Source organism: Corythoichthys intestinalis, chromosome 22 (genome assembly GCF_030265065.1).
Source record: "Corythoichthys intestinalis isolate RoL2023-P3 chromosome 22, ASM3026506v1, whole genome shotgun sequence".
NCBI classification, from domain to species: domain Eukaryota; kingdom Metazoa; phylum Chordata; class Actinopteri; order Syngnathiformes; family Syngnathidae; genus Corythoichthys; species Corythoichthys intestinalis.
This window is the reverse complement of record NC_080416.1, coordinates 11,875,736-11,899,446: the sequence shown is the minus strand read 5'-3', so window position 1 is coordinate 11,899,446 and position 23,711 is coordinate 11,875,736. Positions and strand designations below refer to the sequence as shown.

Below are 23,711 nucleotides of genomic sequence, written 5' to 3'. Positions count from 1 at the left end.
AGGTTATAATATATGACATATATATAATACATTACTTAACATTAATTCACATATACATGAGTGCATTAATAAATCGTTATTAATGTATACTGGTACTAGTAAGTGATTGTCATTTTAAAATTAGAAACATTGCTCTGTGAGTCCTTGGGTGCTGCTAACCTACCCTTAAGTATGGTATTATTTCATGTCAACGTACCTCATAAGTATTACTTAACCTTAATTAACCATTACTGAATGATTTTTGGACCCTTATTGGAAAGTGTAGCTCATGTGTCCCTTAACTAAGAAATTATAAATGCTTAAGCCCCCCTCCCCTTAATCTTTATTAACCATTACTGAATGCTTTTTGGACCCTTATTGTAAAGTGTAGCACGTGTGTCCCTTAACTAACAAATAACGCATGCTCAAGGTAACTAACCCTAACCCTAAAAAGGCCTATATATATATTTTTTAAATTTTACCAAATCATTAGTTACTGTCTGGTTATGCATTCTTAACTAATACATTAACTCGTGTTTATTAATATTTTAATAAATGTAAGCAATTATATTAATTATTGTAATGTTACTTAAAGATCAGTTATTGCCTAAAAGGGACCTTTATTGTAAAGTGTTACCAATATATATATATGGCGACCTTTATTTTAGGGATTTCCGGCAGGAAATTTAGCCAATTTCATCCTTGATTATTTCTACTTTGTGTTTTTGTACTCGAGTAAAGGTACCTGCAAGGTTCAACACGTCCCTTTCACATCCACAAGAGGTCACTGTTACCTCAAACTTCCCTCGCCATTTCACTCCTTCTCCTTTCCCTCGCCACTAGATGGTGCTCAAAACTCACTTGTGTATCCAGCAGCTGTCCAGCTGAGAGCAGGTGTGTTTGCATGAAAAGAAAGCTTGACAGTCCCATCATCAACACAATATTCACGAGTCATCCATCTGTCTCCAAAGGAAGAGCATTAATAAGGTCAAGTCCGTTCACGTATAGATTATTGGCTGCCATTGACGGTGATGGACGTCCGATCCATTTTGACTGGAAGGGCCGGCAGCGATCACTCGCTGCCGGCCCTTCCAGTCAAAATGGATCAGACGTCCATCACTGCCAATGGCTGTAAGTATGAAAAATACAACAACAACAAAAAAACATCAGCCTCACTCACCACAGACAATTATTGTATCCGCTCCCAATAACAACACCGCTGACAGGCATCCTCCCCCACCTGTGGGCTTCACCTCCTCTTTTCATCTACGCACGCAATCGGCGCTCCAGTCGCACTGGTGCGCCTCCCCGAGCACGAGCGTCGCATCTGCGCTGAGTGAAGCGGAGACGCGACTCGACCACCCGCCACTTGACACGTTGGGGAGACTTCGCTTCGCTCACTTTGATGGGGACTCGAATAATAAGCAGGGAAAATGCCTGTAATGAAAGGATTACTTGCGCCGCAGAACACCTTTCTGGATACTATAGCCACGCGCTTTGATGGCACTCGTGAGTAGTCGCTTTCGAATTTGCCTCGGTGTGAATGGTTCAGGGTGTTGTCGGCTTTGTTGAGTTGTGTTGTTGTTTTTTGGGGCTGCTTTGCTGCAAAGGGTGTCGTCAATCTGCTTAAAACTAATCTGAAAACAAAACAGACTGATCTATTACTTGTCAGTTTTTCCTTAAGTTATTTATCACTGCGATTGACCGTGATGGATGTCTGAACATTTTGAAGTTGCCATGTTTCAGTGCTATTTAAAAAAAAAAAATTGAGTATTTTTTATTTTTAATTAGAAAAAAAACACTGAAATATTTTAAATGTATTAATATTAGCGCTGCTCAGAATTAGAAAAAAATATGTGATAGAGGTATTAAATATTGCAAATATTGTACTGCAACGTGTTCTTAAAGACACTTGTATTAACATACTTTTTATATGGCAAAATATAGCCTGTTTGTTTTTGTTTTTTTTCAAACTAAGTGTGACACTCTGGATCCTTGGGGGATGACGATGGCCCCTTTGCCGGGCCCCCCCGATTGGCTGGGGTAGGGCCATAGCCCTGGGGCGGCGCCCACGCGGAGCCACCACTCGTCTATCACATGTTAGATGGATTCACGCATGAGTAGGTGAAATTAGACACACTCAAGTAGAAAAGCTCGGTATCAGGATTAGCGATAAGACATCATAGGATAGGATGCCAACATACTCACACTCACAAGGGATTCACACAAATACTGGGTTGTAGACCAAGTGGCTCGTAATCATGTCCCCCACATGGTGTCAACCGGAAATACAACAAGCAAACAATAGAACCAACATATGTCGAGTTAGTGTAGGCTAGGGGTCAGCAACCTTAGATACTCAAAGAGCCATTTTGACCATCTCCCCCCAAAATAAAAATACCAGGAGCAACAAAAGCTCTATGACATGTAATCATTTTTTTTAGTTTATCTCTACTTTGCTTATGGTCTGTACTATCATCTTTAAATTTAGAATTAAGTTTGAGAACTGCACAATCCAATTCAAATTCAAATCAACAACTTGCCGTTGACGGTGATAACTGTCCAATCAACTTGAAATGGATTCGACGTCTACTAGTCCATCCATCTATCCATCCGTCATCTTCTGCTATCTCCGAAGTCGGGTCGTAGGGGCAGCAGCTTTGGCAGGGAAGCCCAGACTTCCCTCTCCCCAGCCATTTCAACCAGCTCCTCCGGCGGGATCCCAAGGCGTTCCCATGCCAGCCGAGAGACATAGTCTCTCCAGCGTGTCCTGGGTCGTCCCTGGGGCCTCCTGCCAGTGGGACATGCCCGGAACAACTCTCCGGCGAGGCGTCCAGGAGACATCCGAACCAGATGCCCGAGCCACTTCAGCTGGCTCCTCTCAACACGGAGGAGTAGCGGCTTGACGCCGAGTCCCTTCCGGATAACCGAGCTTCTCACCCCATCTCTAAGGGAGAGCCCGAACACCCTGCAGAGAAACATCACTTAGGCTGCTTGTATCCGGGATCTTGTTCTTTCGGTCACAAGCTGTGGGTTGTGACCGAAAGAACAAGATCCCGGTGATAGGTGAGGGTAGGAACGTAGATCAACTGGTAAATCGAGAGCTTTGCCTTTCGGCTCAGCTCCTTCTTCACCACTACAGACCGGTGCAGAGTCCGCATTACTGCAGATGCTGCACGCCTGTCAATCTCCAGCTCCCTCCCACCTTCACTCGTGAACAAGACCCCAAGATACTTGAACTTCTCCACTTGGGGCAGGATCTCATCCCAAACCCGGAGAGGGCACTCCACCCTTTTCCGACTGAGGACCGTGGTCTCAGATTTGGAGGTGCTGATCTTCATCCCCACCGCTTCACACTCGGCTGCGAACCGCTCCAGTGAGAGTTGGAGGTCATGGCCTGATGAAGCCAACAGCACCACATCATCTGCAAAAGGTGGAGCTGCAATGCCGAGGTCACCAAACCAGACCCCCTCAACGCTTCGGCTGTGCCTAGAAATTCTGTCCTTAAAAGTTATGAACAGAATCGGTGACAAAGGGCAGCCTTGGTGGAGTCCAACCCTCACTGGGAACTACCTCGACTTACTGACGGTAATGCGGACCAAACTTTGACACGTACAGGAACCGAACAGCCCTTACCAAGGGGCTCGGTACCCCGTACTCCAGGAGCACCCCCAGCAGGACTCCTCAAGGCACACGGTCGAACGCCTTCTCCAGATCCACAAAACACACATTGACTGGTTGGGCGAACTCCCATGCACCCTCGAGGACCCTGCCGAGGGTGTAGAGTTGGTCCACTGTTTCACGGCCGGGACGAAAACCACACTGCTCCTCCTGAATCTGAGATTCGACTTCCCGACGGACCTTCCTCTCCAGCACCTCTGAACAGACTTTACCAGGGAGGCTGAAGAGTGTGATCCCACGTCTACTAGTGATAAACTTATGTCACTTCATAGCAGATGTCTGATAAGACCTTTTACCGCCCTGACCAACATGGCCTCACAGTGGCCATGTTGGTAGGAGCGGCATTCCAATCAAAGTCAAAGCAATGACATTAAAATGAAGTTATAACTGGCTTATTTCTCAACCGATTATTTGATCAATGTCAAAGCAACTGTGATTTGCTAAGTGCCTGCTGTTGACGTCCAATGCATTTGATTATCTTTGATTTTAGCAATATTTTTTGATGCAGAATGAACAGTAGCGGTGCTGAGATTGACCCCTGGGGAATGCCACAGTTCTTAACTCATTCCTAGTTAAAATAGACTGGCGTCTACTAGTGATGAACTCATTGAAATTTACAGCGGCAGGATATCGGTGTCTAACATTTCAGCGCTTACATATTCAAAGTTTATATTCACAGAATATATGCTGTGGTAGTTAGTAATAGAAAAATACAATGGCTTCCATTGACAGCAATGGATGTCTAATTCATTTTGACTGGCAGGGGCTTGCAGGAATCAAACGATCGCTAACAGAAGACAAATTCATATTGAGTACAGTTGTCTAATATTGACTTTTTAACCGATATCCTGATATTGTCCAACGCCGAAGATCTGATATCCGATATCAAACCGATACAGACTTGACCTTATATATGCGGTCGCGCCCTTAACGTGTTATTGCTAATTGTAATGTAATGCCCCACTGTATGTTTTAATAATGATAAATGTAACAACTTCAATGTTTTCAAAAAAATGTCACATATAAATAATAATATCAATTGAAATAAGCCAAAATGTCCATAATTAAATGAAAATGAAACATTCACAATTAAATCACGTGTACAGTAGCTGCCACAAAGCGCCACTAGGGGGCAACCAAAATATTACAAATATAGGCAAGCAATCATAGGACATGCCAATGCAATGACAATTCCCAAGATGCATTTTGCTAGGATTTTGCAGATGTGTGTATTTTATTACTTTTCTTAGTGACTACTTCTTTCTGGTAACGCAGTAGTTATATGTAATGAGTTTATAATTTATCATTCTCCAATCATTGATTGTTCATTTAATTTTTGAACCATGAATGCAAATGGTCTGCATGCATTAATCCCAAGCATCTTAGTTAGGGACGATCTAATGGTCAATAAACATAACTGCAATGCTAAACCGTGACCAATCATATGCAAAAGCAGAAGGCATCTACATTCACTTTATAGGAAACATGAATATAGGCCCGAAACCGATAATGAAAAGCCAATGTTAATATTATCCGATATCATTCGCCTACCTGATAATATCGAACAACTCTAACATTGAGAACACTCATTAACTCTTTTAGCTGCCATTGACAGTAATGGATTGGACGTCCATCACTGTCAATGGCAGCTTATCATCTCCTTCCCCACGTGCGGTCCTAGTGAGGTCGAACCCCTTTCAATTTGCTCCTGGCGAGGCCATCACAGCCAATTTGTCCCGTCAAGCCCTACTGCCTCCATCCCATCTCAGAGTCCAAATCCAATGTTAATTTCCTTCCTTTCAACTCAAGGGCAACACTTGCTTGACAAACCAATGTGCTACAGGCCCAGGAACAATTCCCTAGTGTCAGAACAGTCGCTCTGGGAAGCCATTGCTGTTACGGAGCCTAAAATAAAGACTATCAATGGAATGTGCTAATTCAGCAGATTTCCCACTTTTACATTTCTTGCTAAGACGTCACCCCATGGTATTTTATTATCGCGTCATGTGTAAAGATGATCTCTTGTTAACTTGAAAAGTGTACGCTCTGAAATGTCAACTCGCAAAGGTTGCATTGGCATTTTAATGCCAAAAAAGTAAGCTATTTATACATAAATATGTTCTAAAATGCCAGAGATATGCGAACAGAGATTCTTCTTATAGGTGATGATTACATTAAGTAATATAATGTGTTGCTAGAAGTAAATACAGTTGCCCGCTGTTTAATTATTTGTAATGGATGTTCTGGCTTGTTTAAAGCTGCGGGAATTTTCAGGTAAAAGGTTCCAAAAATTGTGAGGACAACAGTAGAAATCATTTATTTGCTGCATGTTTTGCATACAAAAGCTTGTGTGGTTACTGTCCATGGTGCTGAACTCTGAACAAGGACTTTTATGCGGTTTAGACTATAGTGTGCTTCAATTTATCAACAGAATTATCATTTGAGTAAAAAATGAACATCTCCCCTTTAAATAAAGCGCATTTGGAGCGATTTCGTGATGTGATGTCATCTATCTATCTATCTGATAAACAACTATTTTGAAAGTAGATTGTTTAGAGCAGACATGTCCAAAGTCCGGCCCGGGGGCCAAATGCGGCCCGTGGTCAAATTTCATCCGGCCCCCAGCGTCTGTCCTAAAATCAATAACGTCTGGCCCGCACACAGACTTAATAAGTTGGTCAGCAGTACTGCTACCAGCATATGAAGTAGCTTACACACTAAATGCTACTCATCATTTACCCACTAAAAGGCAGCAGCACTCTAAGCAACATTACCCCATGTGACCCTTTGCTCCCAATTTTCTAAAATGACGACAATCAACAAAAAAAAAAAAGAAAGTTGACTGTGATGGCCGACGCGTCAAGGATAGGTGGAAATTGGACTATTTTTTCACTAAAATACGCAACAACTGTGTCCGCCTCATTTGCAAAGAGACAGTCACTGTTTTTAAAGAGTTCAATGTGAGGCGATATTACCAAACAAGACACGCTGACATGTACGACAAGATTACAGGGAAGATACATTGTGAGAAATTGAAGCAACTTGAAGCTAGTTTATTTCACAGTAGTATTTCGCAAGAGCCCGGGAGTCGAAAAAGAACGCCACAAAGGAAAAAAAAAAAAATAAAGCAAACGTGACGCACAGAATGGCTTGCTAAAATTTGCTTAAATATATAGTTCTTAGGGCTGTCAAACGATTAAAATTTTTAATCGAGTTAATCACAGCTTAAAAATTAATTAATCGTAATTAATCGCAATTCAAACCATCTATAAAATATGCCATATTTTTATGTAAATTATTGTTGGAATGGAAAGATAAGACACAAGACGGACATATACATTCAACATACTGCACATAAGTACTGTATTTGTTTATTATAACAATAAATCAACAAGATGGCATTAACATTATTAACATTCTGTTAAAGTGATCCATGGATAGAAAGACTTGAAGTTCTTAAAAGCTAAATGTTAGTACAAGTCATATAAATTTTATATTAAAAGCCCTCTTAATGTTTTCGTTTTAATAAAGTTTGTAAAATTTTCAATCAAAAAATAAACTAGTAGCTCGCCATTGTTGATGTCAATAATAATTATGATGCTGAAGCCTGAAAGTGCTGAAACCCATAAAATCCAGCCAGCAGAGGGCGGAAAAACACCAAAAAACACAAGTAACAAGTGAAAATGACACTTTGCTGTCATTTTAATCTGTTTGAGCGGGCATGTGCGTTAAATGCGTCAAATATTTTTAGGTGATTAATTTTAAAAAATTAATTAACGCTCGTTAACGCGATGATTTTGACAGCCCTAATTGTTCTACTTAAAAAACGTCAGCCAAGGTCAGCCCCCCAAATTTTTACGACACCAAATCTGGCCCCCTTTGCAAAAAGTTTGGACACCCCTGGTTTAGAGCCATTGTTGACCTAATACAGTGGTATGAAAAGTATCTGAACGTTTTGGAATTCCTCACATTTCTGATTATAATCACCATCAAATGTGATCTCATCTTTGTCAAAATCTCACAGATGAAAAAACAGTATCTGCTTTAACTAACACCACCCAAACATTTATAGGTTTTCATATTTTAATGAGGATAGTATAAAAACAATGAAGAAGGGGGGAAATAAGTAAGTGAACCACCACATTTAATATTTGGTGCCCCCCCCCCCCCCCCCCCCGCCCTTGGCAGCAATAACTTCAACTAGATGCTTTCTGTAGCTGTACATCAGTCTGGCACATCGATCACAACTAATCTTGGTCCATTTTTCTATACAAAACTGCTGCAGTTCAGTCATATTCCTGTGATGTGGCATGAATTGCCATCTTTAGGTCATGCCACAACATCTCAATGGGGTTCAAGTCTGGACTTTGACCTAGCCACTCTAGAACTTGTATTTTGTTCTTCTGAAGTTGATTTATTTCTGTGTTTTGGATTATTGTCTTGTTGCAGCATCCATCCTTTTTAGCTTCAACTTTCTGACCGACGGCCTTCTACAAAACTTTTAAATTAATTGTTCCATTAATGATTCCAAGTTGTCCAGGCCCTGAGGCAGCGAAACAGCCCCAAATCATGATGCTCCCTCCACCATGCTTCCCGTTGGGTATGAGATGTTGATGTTGCTGAGCTGTTCCATTTTTCCTCCACACATGACGTCGTGTGTTACTCCCAAAGAATTCAACTTTGGTTTCATCAGTCTACAAAATATTTTGCCAAAACTTCTGTGGAGTGTCCAAGTGCCTTTTTTCGAACATTAAACGAGCAACAACGTTTTTTATGGACAGCAGTGGAGCAGTGGCTTCCTCCGAGGAGTCCTCCAATGAACACCATTCCCGGCCATAGTTTTACATATAGTTGATGTGATGTGTTCACAGAGATATCGGACTGTGCCAGTGATTTCTATAAGTCTTTAGCAGACACTCAAGGGTTCTTTTTTACCTCTCTGAATATTCTGCACTCAACTCTTGCCGTGATCTTTGGTGGACGGTCACTCCTCGGGAGGGAAGCAACAGTGGCAAACTCTCTCCATTTGTAGACAACTTCTCTGACTGTCAATTGATGAACATCCTGACTTTAAGAGATGGTTTTGTATCCTTTCCCAGCTTTATACAAATCCACCATCCTTAATCGCAGGTCTTCAGACATCAAGACATTTCTTACCCAGTGTGTATTTTATAGTGGGCAGGGCAGCTTTAAACCCCTTATCAGTGAATGGACACACACTTATTTTTTCCCCCTTTTGTCATTTTTTTGGATGTTATCCTCATTAAAACATGAAAACCTATAAATGTTTGGGTGGTTTTAGTTAAAACAGACACTATTTTCATCTGTATGATTTTGACAAAGATTAGATCACATTTGATGGTGATTTTATGCAGAAATGTGAGAAATTCCAAGAGGTTCTGATACTTTTTCATACTACTTTAATTTGTATTCTTTATGTGTGTGGCTTTTTTAAAAGAATATTTTACTTTAAATGTTTTACTAGTTAATACAGGTAGTCCCTGGGTTACGACAGACCCGACTTGCGTGAAATTGACTTTACGACGCCTTCGTCTCGTCTTTTTTTTTTTTTTAATGCTGACTGTTTCTTTTATTTTGAATGCTTTTATTTTGGCACAAATAGGCGTAGAACAGGAAGTGAGCACATTTACAGACGCACCCCGCGCACACAGAACAGCAGAGTAACAGAGGTGATAGCCTGCGCACACATTTGTTGCTTGTGAATCATCCAGAGGCGACGACTGTATATAAACCCTTTTGTACTGTTTATCGTGCGTTTTCTATTGTGGTCGAATACTTGGGGCGAGTTTATGTGATTGTTTTTGATGATGTGCAGACACTAACTGATACATGCTAATCGTTTGTTATTGCTGCATCAGCAGCTACTTGTAAACGCAAATTTGAATGGTTGTTATTGAAGATGAGACTGATTTGATTTTAGTTTCATATGTGAGTGTTGATGTCATGAGCAGCTGAATAAAATCAGCAAACCACACTGACATTGTCATTTCGGCGCTTAGCTCACTGTCTAGCTAGGACTTAGCTCCAGTGTCTTGGCGAGGACAGTACAATGACGCATAACACATGTTTTTAGATAGTTTTTGTTTTTTTAATTTAGAGGGTGTTTTTAGGTATTTAAAAGGTTAATCCTGATTTACGCGGAAAACGAGTTACATCGCCAACGCAGGAACAGAACTTGTTCGTAAACCGTGCACGACCTGTACTGTTCTTTGAGCCTCTTAATATGTTTTTAACCTTTACAAGTAAGTTTTTTTTCAGTTCAGTATGTTTGTGTTCAAGATAACTTAAGAATTGAATAAAGGGATTACAATCTAACTTGCAGGATAAGTTTGTGGTATGAAACAGAAAAGGTCCTTTTTTTGTTAATAGGTTCAGAAAAACAATTTCGCAATACCTTGATAACAGATTAGCGTATTAAAGCAACACTTGGTAACTTTTCAGTTTTGGTCGATTCTAGCGACGCCGGTGGAAAAAAGTGATAGTGTTTTGTCTTGAGGAAGACTGCGTTTCCCATGAGGACCAGAGCAGCGTTTTCCCATGAGGGCCAGCGCACACTTGTACAGTTTTGCAAAATCATCAATCAATCAAAAATCAATCTCTCAGTCGCTGCAGAGGGATTAAATTAAACATTTCCGTTTCCAGCGGCTGTGTGAAGGATGAATAGTAATAAGTTAATGAATCCAGTTGTGGCTAAACAATAGCATATGATGGTTTGCAACCATGTGGATTACTGTGGCTAACCAGCGCTGAGAAGTTCGGCTGTGGGTGGGGGTGTCACTCTAGTGAAAAAAAAAAGCAGGGCCAATGTTTATTCTGTATATTCTGGTAGCCTGTCTGTTTTTTTCCGTCCTCAGACAAAACTTTTTGTCTCTTTTGTTGCTCTGCCATCTTTGCAGAATTTGCGCTAAGGCGTTCGCATCGACTTCCGTCTTTATACTGAATGAAGAAGGGGGGAGGGGAAGTGACGTATGACGCTGCTAGCACATTTTTAGTTTTTTTTTTTGTGTGGCAGTGCTCCTGCCACCCACCTTAAAGTTCATTAGGTCTGGTGAAAGCGATACAGACCCCCTCAAGAGATAAAATAGGTGTCTTTCAACTAGTTGTCAGTCGACATATTATCACAAATGTTATGAAAAATATTTAAGAAGGTTGAAAAGTTACCTAGTGTTGCTTTAATTTACATTTCGATGGTAGGTAACATAATGAAGAGAGAAAGTGTCAAAGGTCACAGAGTGACCTCTAAGAGTACTTCTTTAATTTCTGATTCACTTTTTTTTTTACATTCTAGTCTTGTAACTAAGAATCAAACGATTAAATCCTGATTTTGTTAATTTTAAATTCTAATTTAAGTTTATTAAACATTGATAATACATACTCTTATGTTTTGTTTTTTTTTTACAGTTAAAAAATGCTCAGCTTTTTATTGTTTTGTGCTTTAATAAGCAAACTTTTAACCTTGTCATGAAATCACTGGTCGCCATTGACGGGAATAAACGTCCAATCCATTTCATCTCAAGACTAAACGGATTAGTTGTCTATCGCCCTCAATGGCCGCCAATGAGTTTGCTGGGATTGGAATCCAACGGGATCCAATCCAACCAATCGCCTGGCAGGAAATGAGCGCCCCATGTGCCGCCTGCAGCACTCCACTCAATGATGATTGATTACTACCTCACAGGCTCATAACTCCACTGGTTTCTTCGCCACTCTCTGCCTGCGGACAACTTCAGATCTGCCTTCACCCAATTTCCCTTAACCTTACTGGAGAACACAACGACTACAGAATAAAAAAAATGCCTGTGAAAACTGCCAAATTCAAAGTGGGCAACCTTGACGCAAATCCTAATCTGTGTTATCATTCAATCTACCCCCCCCGACATTTCACACTTAGTAATGAGTTTTTTTTTCTTCTAGCAACACCGCAAGATCTAAACCAGATGAACTCCTTTATTGTTCGAGATATTCAAAACGAGTTTTTTTCCCCTCACAAAGCGGCATTCCCGCAGAATCTTATTAACGACTTGATTAGACTGGCCGCCATGAACAAAAAGTTCCGAATCAAACTTGTTCTTGTGTGGCCTTGCGTTCAAAGACAGAGACAAATGAGCTTCCGTGACGCACCAAAGTGCTGAAAAAGCATCTCGCTTTGCTTTTTAGTCCTCGGTGACTTCATCCGGCGCAACACGCTGCTCCCTATGTAGTCTTTTTTTGAAAGTGGAGCTCCGAGTTATAAAATAAAGATCTCAACAAGCGGTCCGGTGTGGCTCGCTCACTCAAGCTTCTATTACAACTAAGTGTCAGTTGGATTTGGCTGGAGGCACATCTAATATGGACTCCGTCTCTACACTAAATGACATTATTGCTTCACGGGAAGTAGTCTCCGCTGCCACTGCTGCTGCTGTAATAACAGACAATACAATCGCAAGCGGGATTCTGGATTAAAAAGAATGGAGAATCCATAAATAACCTGCACAAAGCACAGCGCCGTATAACACAATATTGACTTCCTTTGACTAGTGCATAGTAAGTAATTACCGTAATTTTTAGGACGATAAACCGCTACTTTTTCCCCTCATTTGGAATCCTGCGGCTTAAAGTCCAATTAGGCTTATTTTTTTTATTTATTAGGGTGAATAGATAACACTTTCTTTGACTGCGGCGTCATAAGACTGCCAAGACAGTCATAATTGTGACATGACACTATTATGGGTATTAATGACATTATGAACAAGAAATTTCTGGAGAAATTACTCTGGGTCTTTGCTCTATGGTGATACAGATCTTAACCGCGCCCAGGTTGGCTTGGGGACATTTCGTGGACAATATCAGGTCACTTCCTTTTGATTTGGGGACTTTTTTTTTGTTTTTGCCATTGAAAATGAATGGGAAAAAATTAGGACGTCCATGGACGTCAATGGCAGCACCCTCCATAAGCGTCAATGGAATCAGGGACATTTGTGGGGCACGTCGTATTGATATCTGGTCATTTCCTGTTGATCTGGGGACTTTTTTTTTTGCCTTTGAAAATGAATGGGAAAATTTTTAGATGTCCATGGCCGTCAAGGGTATCGACTTACATAGGCGTCAAAGGAATCCAAGTACATTAGCATCAATAGAATGAAAAATATGATTAAATGCCATTGAAAATGAATGGGAAAAAATTTGGACGTCCATGGACGTCAATTGCAGCACCCTCCATAAGCGTCAATGGATTCGAGGACATTTGGGGGACACGTCCTGTTGATATCTGGTCATTTCCTGTTGATTTGGGGACATTTTTTTTTTACCCATTGAAAATGAATGGGAAAAAATTTGGACGTCCATTGCCGTCAATTGCAGCACCCTCCATAAGCGTCAATGGATTCAAGGACATTTGGGGGACACGTCCTGTTGATATCTGGTCATTTCCTGTTGATTTGGGGACATTTTTTTTTTTACCCATTGAAAATGAATGGGAAAAATTTGGGACGTCCATGGACGTCAATGGTATCGACTTACATAGGCGTCAAAGGAATCCAAGTACATTAGCATCAACAGAATGAATAAACATGATTAAATGCCATTGGAAATGAATGGGAAGTTTGGACGTCCATGGACGTCAATGGCAGCACCCTCCATAAGTGTCAATGGTTTCGGGGACATTGGGGAAAACGTCCTATTGATATCTGGTCATTTCCTGTTGCTTTCTGGACATTTTGTTTTACCCATTGAAAATAAATGGGAAACAATTTGGACGTCCATGGACGTCAATGGCAGCACCCTCCATAAGCGTCGATGGATTCGGGGACATTTGGGGGACACGTCGTATTGATATCTGGTCATTTCCTGTTGATCTGGGGAAATTATTTTTTTATGCCTTTGAAAATGAATTTTGGACGTCCATGGACGTCAATGGTATCGACTTACATAGGTGTCAAAGGAATCCAAGTACATTAGCATCAATAGAAAAAAAAAAACATGATTAAATGCCATTGGAAATGAATGGGAAGTTTGGACGTCTATGGACGTCAATGGCAGCACCCTCCATTAGTGTCAATGGATTCGGGGACAATTGGGGGAAACATCCTATTGATATCTGGTCATTTCCTGTTTCTTTGTGGACATTTTGTTTTACCCATTGAAATTGAATGGGACAAAATTTGGACGTCCATGGACGTCAATGGCAGCACCCTCCATAAGTGTCAATGGATTCGGGGACATTTGGGGGACACGTCCTATTGATATCTGGTCATTTCCTGTTTCTTTGTGGACATTTTGTTTTACCCATTGAAAATGAATGGGACAAAATTTGGACGTCCATGGACGTCAATGGCAGCACCCTCCATAAGCGTCAATGGATTCGAGGACATTTGGAGGGTTGGCACGTCATGTTGATATCTGGTCATTTCCTGTTGATTTGGGGACATTTTTTTTACCCATTAAAAATGAATGGGAAAAAATTTGGACGTCCATGGCCGACAATGGCATCGATTCACAGATGCGCCAATGGAATCCAAGTACATTAGCATCAATAGATTTGACATACATGTCCGTCAGTGGCAGCAATGCAATGTAAATTCTATTGGAAATCCCATTGAAAGTTAATGGGACATTTCCCATTCAAAATGAATGGGCAAGTTTTTGTCAAATTTCCGGGGAATAATTATGATGGTCTTATGACAGTCTTATGGCTGTACTCACTTTTGTGATATACTGTAATCAGAAAATTACGGAATTTAACTCATGGATGGCGATAGACGTCCAATCCATTTGAACCAGTGAATGACAGTTTGTTCCTTCGTTGCCAGCACTCTCAGTTCAAATGGATTGGACGTCGACTAGTGACAAACTCACAAGGTCACACAACAGCATTATGACTGACAACTCGAGATAAACACATTCGGGAATGAAAGCAGTTCTAGCGCGTCTAATTAGCCAAATTCCAGCCTTAATCAGCACGTCTCACAGCCTGTTCACAACCATTCCACCAGTGCAATTCTGGGGCAAGTCGCACATTTTTTGCCTCTATTTCTGACTACGGTGGTCAGAAAGAAAGAAACACACTGGCAGGAAATGATGGCAGTAATTATGCTTGATTTCCAAAGCAAAGATTGGCTTAGTTTGCTTATACAAGTAATGCCTAGGTTATGAACAAGTTCCGTTCCTACGCTGGCGATGTAAACTCGAATTTCCGCTTAAATCGGAATTAACCCTTTAAGTACCCCTAAATACCCACAAAATCTCAAAATAACGATCCAAAAATATGTATTTTCTTCATATTAATAAAATAAAACAAATAAGATCGCAACCAGTGTTGTTACTTAGTAACGCGTTACTGTAATCCAGGGGTCCCCAAACTAAGGCCCACGGGCCAGATACGGCCCACCTCCACATTTGGTCCGGCCCCCAGAACCATTTTAAAATTTTTTTTTTTTTTTTACTTGTGTAATTTATTTTCTGTTTTTTTCTGTGAAGAACCCAGAGAGGTTTATTTGGTTATTATCTATTTGATTAATAGTGTTATAATATTATATTATATCATATTATATTTAGGGCTGTCAAACGATAAAATTTTTAATCGCGTTAATAGCAGCTTAAAAATAATCGTAATTAACCGCAATTCAAACCATTTATAAAATATGCCATATTTTTCTGTAAATTATTGTTGGAATGGAAAGATAAGAGAAGACGGATATATATATATATTCAACATACTGTACATAAGTACTGTATCTGTTTATTATAAAATAAATCAACAAGATGGCATTAACATTATTAACATTCTGTTAAAGCGATCCATGGATAGAAAGATTTGTAGTTCTTAAAAGATAAATGTTAGTACAAGTTATAGAAAAAATGTGTATTAAAACCCCTCTTAATTTTTTAGTTTTAATAAAATTTGTAAAATTTTCAAACAAAAAATAAACTAGTAGCTCGCAATTGTTGATAATATAATATTATATATAATAATAATTACACAATGCTCATGGTGCTGAAACCCATAAAATCAGTCGCACCCAAGCGCCAACAGAGGGTGACAAAACACCAAAAAACACAAGTAACAAATGGACATGACACTGTGCTGTCATTTTAATCTGTTTGAGCGGGGCATGTGTGTTAAATGCGTCAAATATTTTAATGTGATTAATTGAAAAAAATTAATTACCGCCCGTTAACGCGATAGTTTTGACAGCCCTAGTTAAATTACATTATATTGTATTATTATATTTTATTTTTATTGTTTTTATTTTATTTACTTTTGTTCCGTGAAGAATCCAGCAAGGGTTATTTGATTGTGGCTTTCTGAAAAACAATAAATTTTTACATATAGGCACTCCTGTAATCGTCACACTTTTTTTTTTTTTGTTAAAAACTGACCCCGGCCCCTCATCAGAGAAGGGAAAAGTTATGTGGCCCTCACAGGAAAAAGTTTGGGGACCTCTGCTGTAATCTGATGACTTTCTTTTAGTAAAAAGTAATCTAACGTGTTCATTTTTCCAAACCAGTAATCTGATTAATTCCCTTAGTGTTTTTGTGTTACTATTTTATTATTGCCTCATAATGTATGTAGAATTAAGAGTATTGTAGTCATGTACGATGTCTAGCACCATCAACTGCAACCAATGAGTTAACAAGGAAAATTACGGTCGATTACTATCAAGAGTTGTGCAAAATGAAAATTTACCCCATGACAACAAATAAGGGGGTATCGATACTTTGTAGTCAAATATTGTATTTGGATACAACATTTCAGCATCGATACTTTTGACAACCCTAATATATGTATTATTTTGCATATAAAATAAAAATAATGCAGTTCAGGATGGAATTTTTTGGCGAAAGCAATCTCTACCCTGAACTGCCATATGCAACACCACATCACACAATGTCCAATATTCATTTACATACAATATTCTATGTGCAATACTTACCTACGTGCAATATTCACTGTCAACTGTTGCGACTTCACTTCCATTATCTGCACTGCTTGAACATAGGACTATCTCACACACATGTATTTATATTTTTTACACTTTTATACTTGTAACTTTTGAGATTTTAACTTTCCTTTTCTTGCACTACAAAGGGAGATGCTCCATAATTCCATTGAACAACTGTATAATGACAATAAAGGCCTATTCTATTCCATACATTTTTTTATTATATAACCGACTTATATAATGATGATGACATATATATAAAATACCATATTGGCCTGAATATAAGACGGCCCTGATTATAAGACGACCCCCACCTTTTCAAGACTCAAGTTTGAAAAAAGACTTCCTGAACACCAAATTAATTTTTATACAGAAAATAATTCCATTACATCTGAAACAAATGAGTATAACAATATATTTGAGAGAAAAAGCATGTTATTTTGCCTCATTCAAATCTTAATATCTGAACATTTAAATATGTAAACCTAAGTGCACTCACATTCGTAAATGAATGGCTTCTGGTTTTTGAAATGTAAATAAACCAATCTATTGTGATAAAACAACAAAATTGCAATAACTGCATTAATCATCAAAGTGAAGTCTAACTGTAACTGTAGTCTTGAAACAAATCTGAATAAGGAAAAACATTGCAATAAAATAATGCAAACTGGTTAAACTTGAGAATAGCTGAGATCTGTCATGACAGAACATCGCTTCAATGATATCTGGCGCCATCTAGCGTCGTGAATGGGGAGGGTAGCTGAGATCTGTCATGACAGAACATCGCTTCAATGATATCTGGCGCCATCTAGCGTCGTGAATGGGTATGACGTCTAGACCGCGAATATAAGACGACCCCCTTTTTTTCATTCTTATTTCAATGCAAAAAACACTGTCTTATATTCGGGCCAATACTTTATATACTATATAAAAACATTTTAAAAATCTAAGACTTTGCTAAAAATTGTAGTTATATAAACTAAAATGTAGTATTTTTATTTACTGTTAAACTTTTTTAAATTTAAAAATGGAAAGAAAAAACATTTTGAAAATCTAAACAATAAATCGTATGGTATTTAGTTTTCCACCCATTTAAAATGTTAAACTATTCAAAAAGTAAAACAAAAATATATGGTTTTGCTCTTTTAATTGAAAAATAATTTTACAAATTAATGTTTATTTTAAAATGTTGGGTCTAAAACTCATTCTTTAACTTATTTACCCAAGGCAAGCTGAGAAAAGGCAGGGCATGAAGTGAGACAGAGTCAGAGTTGACGTTTTTCAACCTGCAGGTTGGGAGAGCCAGGACACAGAGTTCCGCGATCAATGCTGTCTTATCGAAGTCTCTCTCCGAGCTCCCCCGCGCTGCTAACTTTTATTGAGGGCTTGTTGCTAGGCAGAATATAGTTACAACACTGTTGTCCAACGTGGCAGTTTCGATCGGGCAAGTTCCTTATTCTAGTCATTGATTTAACAGTCACACTCTTGATTGAATTAACAGTCACACTCTTGAGCGGGCAAGATAGCTTTGTTTTGAACACACATTTGTACTCAAAGTACTGTAGCTTGGTGGAAAAGTACTGAGACGTAGTGTGATGAATCAACATATGTGTATCTATTTATCAGCAGAATGTGAGCAATTGCCGGTAATAAAAATGTAAGCACATGATTATGGGCTAAAACTGTATTCTTCATAATAGCATGGGAATGCGCGTATAATAGCTGTGGGAGAGCCAACTGGCATAATATATTTGGCATACGAAAACAAGCTTATCTTACAGTCATGCTTTATCATATTTAGTGAAAAGAAAATATACTGTCAGTAAGATTTTACTTATGTCAGCTAAAGAAACTAAAATATTTAAGAGAATATTTTACCGTTTTGTGTGAAAATGTAAATAAATAAAAATATTTAAAAAAATACAATCGATAAATTTTGACAATATTTGGCCATCAATGTCACGATTAATCAATTATCAAAATCAATGATTGCCAGCCCTGGTTGCCACTTTATGCCTCACTGTTAACTTCGTCTGCTCTAGGTTGTCATTTTTGTGGCTCCAATACACTGTAAGACTGCTCTGTATTACTTTCCGAGTGGCCGTCATGAATTCTCACTGAAAAATGTTCTCATTCGTCATAGCAAAAAAGAGCCTCCTCTCGCCTCCATTTTTTCCCCTTACATTGTTCTTCCTTCTCTCACCTCTGCCTGTCCTGTGGGGGTTCCCTCAACAGCTGTCGGGCACTATTGTGAGCATGATAGGAAATGATATATGAGCTCCCGCATCGGAACAATTAGGCTAAAGAAATTCCGAGTGGAGAGAGGTGGAAAATTGAGGGTGACGAGGAGACTGAAATAGAAGTGGATACATTTAAAAAAAGTAAAGAGATGATTCAGGGTTTTTTTAATTTTTTATTCACAGAGTAAGTGCTGAAAAAAACTTTGTGATTAACAGCAATAGACGTCAATGGCACACTTTTGCAAACATGAACAAAGTAAGGCTCCACGTTGGACCCTTGGAGGCCAGCGGTTATGTTGGTCTTTGCTTACCACGCGGGACCCTTGCGGGGCCTTGTCACTGGCAGCTGGTCCCAGTGCAGTGACCGCTCGTGACCATCTGTCTGGCCCTTGTATGGCTGCTGACAACACATTCCTGGCATGTGCGTCCACTCCATAAAATCCTTGTCACTGGATTTCATTCATTTATGAGGGCTGCGGTGAATATTCTGCTGTTTAGATATATTTTTGAGCACTTGTCTGTCAAATAGAAGTGGAGGTAGTCTGCTTAGTAGCATCGCTTGCAGTTGTAGTATTCATTTTGTAAAGTGTACATTTCGATAATTTTGTGACCTTGCAAAAAACCCGTAACAAAATGGCTCAACGTTGCCCCCTTGAAGGTTTCAAAAAGGCCTCTCCTATTGAAAATTGGGGAGTCAATACCTTGTGCAAAACTGCACCAAAAAGTCTTTGGCCCCATATCCAAAACCCAACAGGAAATTCGATATTTTGGATTGAATGGGGGAGTTCGTTGGATCCTCCTCAAAATTGGTGAGATTGTTCATGAGGCATATGAGATCTAAAGTTATGAAAATGGTGTGTTTTCATTCAAGGGCCTCACCTGGGTGGGGTGCCGAAGTCAGCCTTTTTTTGGCTACACTCCAAATGACTAAAAACTCCCAGATCCAAGGTTCAGACTTTCTAATATTTGGCATGTGTATGAGGTATCCCAGCCTGAACACGGCTGCATTGAGCCTAGCGCCCCCTGCTGGGAATAGGAAAACCCCATTTTTACTAGACAGGGAAAAAAATCAACCTCAAACCTGCATCATGGGAGCCTTAAATGTGTTCAGGTATCTGATCAAAAATATTGAGGTTTTGTTGAAGCAGAGGTGTACATCAGGAAAGTGAAAATGACCATCACCATTTGTCCCGCAAATTTTGAACAGTCATAACTTGGCATATAAACAACATATCTGCGCCAAACTTCCCGTGCTTGATGAGAGTCATATCCATCATACTCAGTCATATGCATCAACCCTACAGCGGCAACTAGTGGCACCAGAGAGTCACCCATTTTACCTATACTTACATGTCCAGTTCCTTTCAGGTTGGTCAGTGTTTTGTAATACTACATTTTAAGGCCCATGTCCACGTCTCTGTCTGTTGCCATGACCATTTCATGACTTCACCCTAGGACTAGAGCAAAATAAACATTTACTGATTTGAAATTACAAGCAGTCCCTGGGTTACGAATGCGTAACGTTCCTACACTGATGACATGAAAGTCGGAGTTAACTCTTTAACTACCCTTAAATACCCCCTAAATTTCAAAATAACTATCCAAAAACATGTATTATACGTTGGCGCTAAATCCTAGCTAGATAGCAAGTTAAGCTGTAATCTTTCCCCTCCTTAGCTCTCTCTCTCTCGCTCAGCTGCGTGACTTCTTTGTGTGTACATGTGCTCGTACTCGCGGCGGGAGTACTACCTGCTTCATGTGCCAAGATAAAAGCATACATCACAAAACAAAAGTCAACATTATAATCAAATACACATTTCGCAAAAAGCAGAACAGTCATATTAATAAAATTAAGTATAAAACTAAGATACTGTGAGGTACAATGAGGAACTTTTTATGTGACAAAAAACCTCAAAAACAACAGGAAACAAAATGGCGGACAAGACTTCGGCGAAGTAAAGTCGCAATCATGTAAGTCGGATACAACCTGGATAAAAGAAATGCGCAAAAAAACTTGTAATACTGCATTTGATAGTACTCATACTCTGAGCATTCACCATAACTTTTCTAGTCGTGATCAATGATAACTTCCTTGTCTGTTTTGGTTTGTCGGTTGTTGGTTTAAGCGCGTTACCTCTATCGCTCTCTAGATTAGAGGAGGACTAACTCCGACATTAATTATTATTTTCTTTAATCAAATATATTCGCCGTCTGACTGTGCAGAAGTAAAAATACCGTTACACTCTTGATATAACTATGTACCGCAATTTTCGGACTATAAGGTGCACCTGACTATAAGCCGCCACCCACCAAATTTGACACGAAAACAGCATTTTTTCACAGATAAGTCCTTCTGGACTATAAACGGCAGCTGTCCTCATTGTATTATGGATAATCCCAAAAGATATTAACAGGTAACACTTTATTTGACAGTGGCATCATAAGACTGTCATAAGACCAAATGAACCGCCATGATGCTTTGAACCTATAGGCTGCACAGCTTCATTGCTTCAAAAAGCTTAATTTGGCCAACACTGCTCCCTTGGAGGAGACAGTCAACCTCTGCTGCCCATACTGTTGTCGTCCAACATGCCTCTTGGTATGCATTGCAGCGCTACCGTGAATAACATTCAAAATTAATGTTCTGTGCTAATTATTTCTTCAGTTACTGTTCCACTGGTTTCATTAATTGTTAGTTATGGTATTTGGTAACACTTAATTTGACAGTGACATCATAAGACAATCATAATTATGACATGACACTGTCATGAGCATTAGTTAATGCCGCAGGAATCAAAACGAGCGGGAAAAAGTAGCAGCTAATATTCCAAAAATTACGGTAATTTCTGTTTGTCGATAGATCACACAGGTGAACCTAACAAATTGTGTACTCCAATATAGAGATTTGCCGATTCCAAATGAATTGGGCGTCTAAATCTGTCAATGGCAATGAAGCGTGATCACTCACTGGCTGGGAAAAAAAAAAAAAAACAACAACAACAACCTCCGACTCCAAAGGTGTAACGTTATTAAAACAGACAAGTGTTGAAACTTGCTCATATTCACGGCACGAGTCATCCCGCAAAGTGACTTGTTCTCATAATGTCATTACAAAAATCTATTTTCTGCATCAGTAATTTCATTTTTTCCCAACAGCCCCGGTATTTAATTGTTTTATGTTCCATGTCAGGCTGCGTTGAAGGAAAGCACCTAAACTCAGATTACAAGTGGGAATATTAGAACAAAAGGTTTCGGATTGTATTTGTCCCTCAAGAGGTTGTTTTTTTTTATCTAATGTTCTTGCGTGCTGGTGGGTTGGCAAATCAAAATATGAATCTTTCATTGAGATATCATGTAGCTCTTAAAAATTCAATCAAAACTAAGTTCATCCCTTGTAGACGTCCAAACCATTTAAACTGGGAGGCCAACCCTCCCACTTCAAATTGATTGGACATCTAGTGCTGTCAATGGCAGCCAATAAAGATTTTTTTTTTTTTTTTTTTAGTTGACATTAGACGGACCTGCCATAAATGTTAAATGTATCAAGTACTGCTGAAAGCCAACACTATCCAGTGTAAACTAGGGTTGTCAACAGTATCGAAAGGTATCAAAGTATCGATACTGAAATGTTGTATCCGGATCCGATATTTGACTGCAAAAGTATCGATACACGCTTATTTGTCGTCATGAGGTAAATTTAGATTTTCATTACCCTTAACTCATTTGCTCCCAAAAACGTATAAATACATTCTATTTTTAATTGTTTCAGTGCCCCAAAAACGTATTTACACGTCTTTTACGTTTTTTTTTTTTTTTTTCTATCTATGGGTTCTGATTCAATTTAGCTCCAAAGCAGAAAGCTGAAAATCCATTTTAAAGCAATAAAACTGGCCACTGGAGGGCAGTAGCCCATTTGGTAACAGCCGCAACACGATTCAACGGAAACAAACGGTCGGGCAGCACGGCTGGGGCACCGGCGGAAGGATGCCAGGCGGCACATGACCGAGCAGAACAACCTAGGGATCCTAGGCGCTGGACGACCGAGCAGAACGACCGGGGCCACCAGTGCAGCGGACGATACCATTGAGTCCGTGCTGCTCGGCGAGCAGACCCCGCAGAGACTCAAAAAAATCCATCTTTATGAGACCGGCGGCGATGAGGGAAAAGTTCACCCGGCTGTCGCGGCCACGACAGCGCCATCTCTCAGTTAGTTATGTGTAAATAAATTGTTACTTTGCTATCAAAAGCTCTATTTGTCTTGTTGTTTATGTTATTTTGTAAAAGGAAAACATTATTCAGATGTTTGGGATGTAACTAAAGCAAAAAATAGCTGTGTTAATGTCAAAGTTATGTTTGAAATGTACAGTGGGGCAAATAAGTATTTAGTCAACCACTAATTGTGCAATTTCTCCCACTTGAAAATATTAGAGGGGCCTGTAATTGTCAACATGAGTAAAGCTCAACCATGAGAGACAGAATGTGGACAAAAAACCAAGAAAATCACATTGTTTGATTTTTTCACACACTGTTGCTGGTATTTTGACCCATTCCTCCATGCAGATCTCCTCTAGAGCAGTGATGTTTTGGGGCTGTCGTTGGGCAACACGGACTTTCAACTCCCTCCACAGATTTTCTATGGGGTTGAGATCTGTAGACTGGCTAGGCCACTCCAGGATCTTGAAATGCTTCCTACAAAGCCATTCCTTTGTGTGTGTTTGGGATCATTGCCATGCTGAAAGACCCAGCCACGTCTCATCTTCAATGCCCTTGCTGATGGAAGGAGATTTTCACTCAAAATCTTTCGATACATGGCCCCATTCATTCTTTCCTTTACACAGATCAGTCGTCCTGGTCCCTTTGCAGAAAAACA

At 39.6% G+C, this 23,711-nt stretch overlaps 1 protein-coding gene across 1 annotated transcript in view; it reads left to right on the top strand.

Annotated features, from left to right (window-relative positions):
* The first annotated feature begins 1,365 nt into the window (after positions 1–1,365).
* The window catches only part of kcnh8 (potassium voltage-gated channel, subfamily H (eag-related), member 8), a 70,742-nt gene continuing 48,396 nt past the window's right edge, over positions 1,366–23,711 (top strand). Inside the window, exon 1 of the mRNA XM_057828370.1 lies at positions 1,366–1,488. Within this exon, the coding sequence (XP_057684353.1) occupies positions 1,413–1,488 (76 nt within the window). The 5' untranslated portion in view covers positions 1,366–1,412. The remainder of the gene's footprint in view (positions 1,489–23,711) is intronic.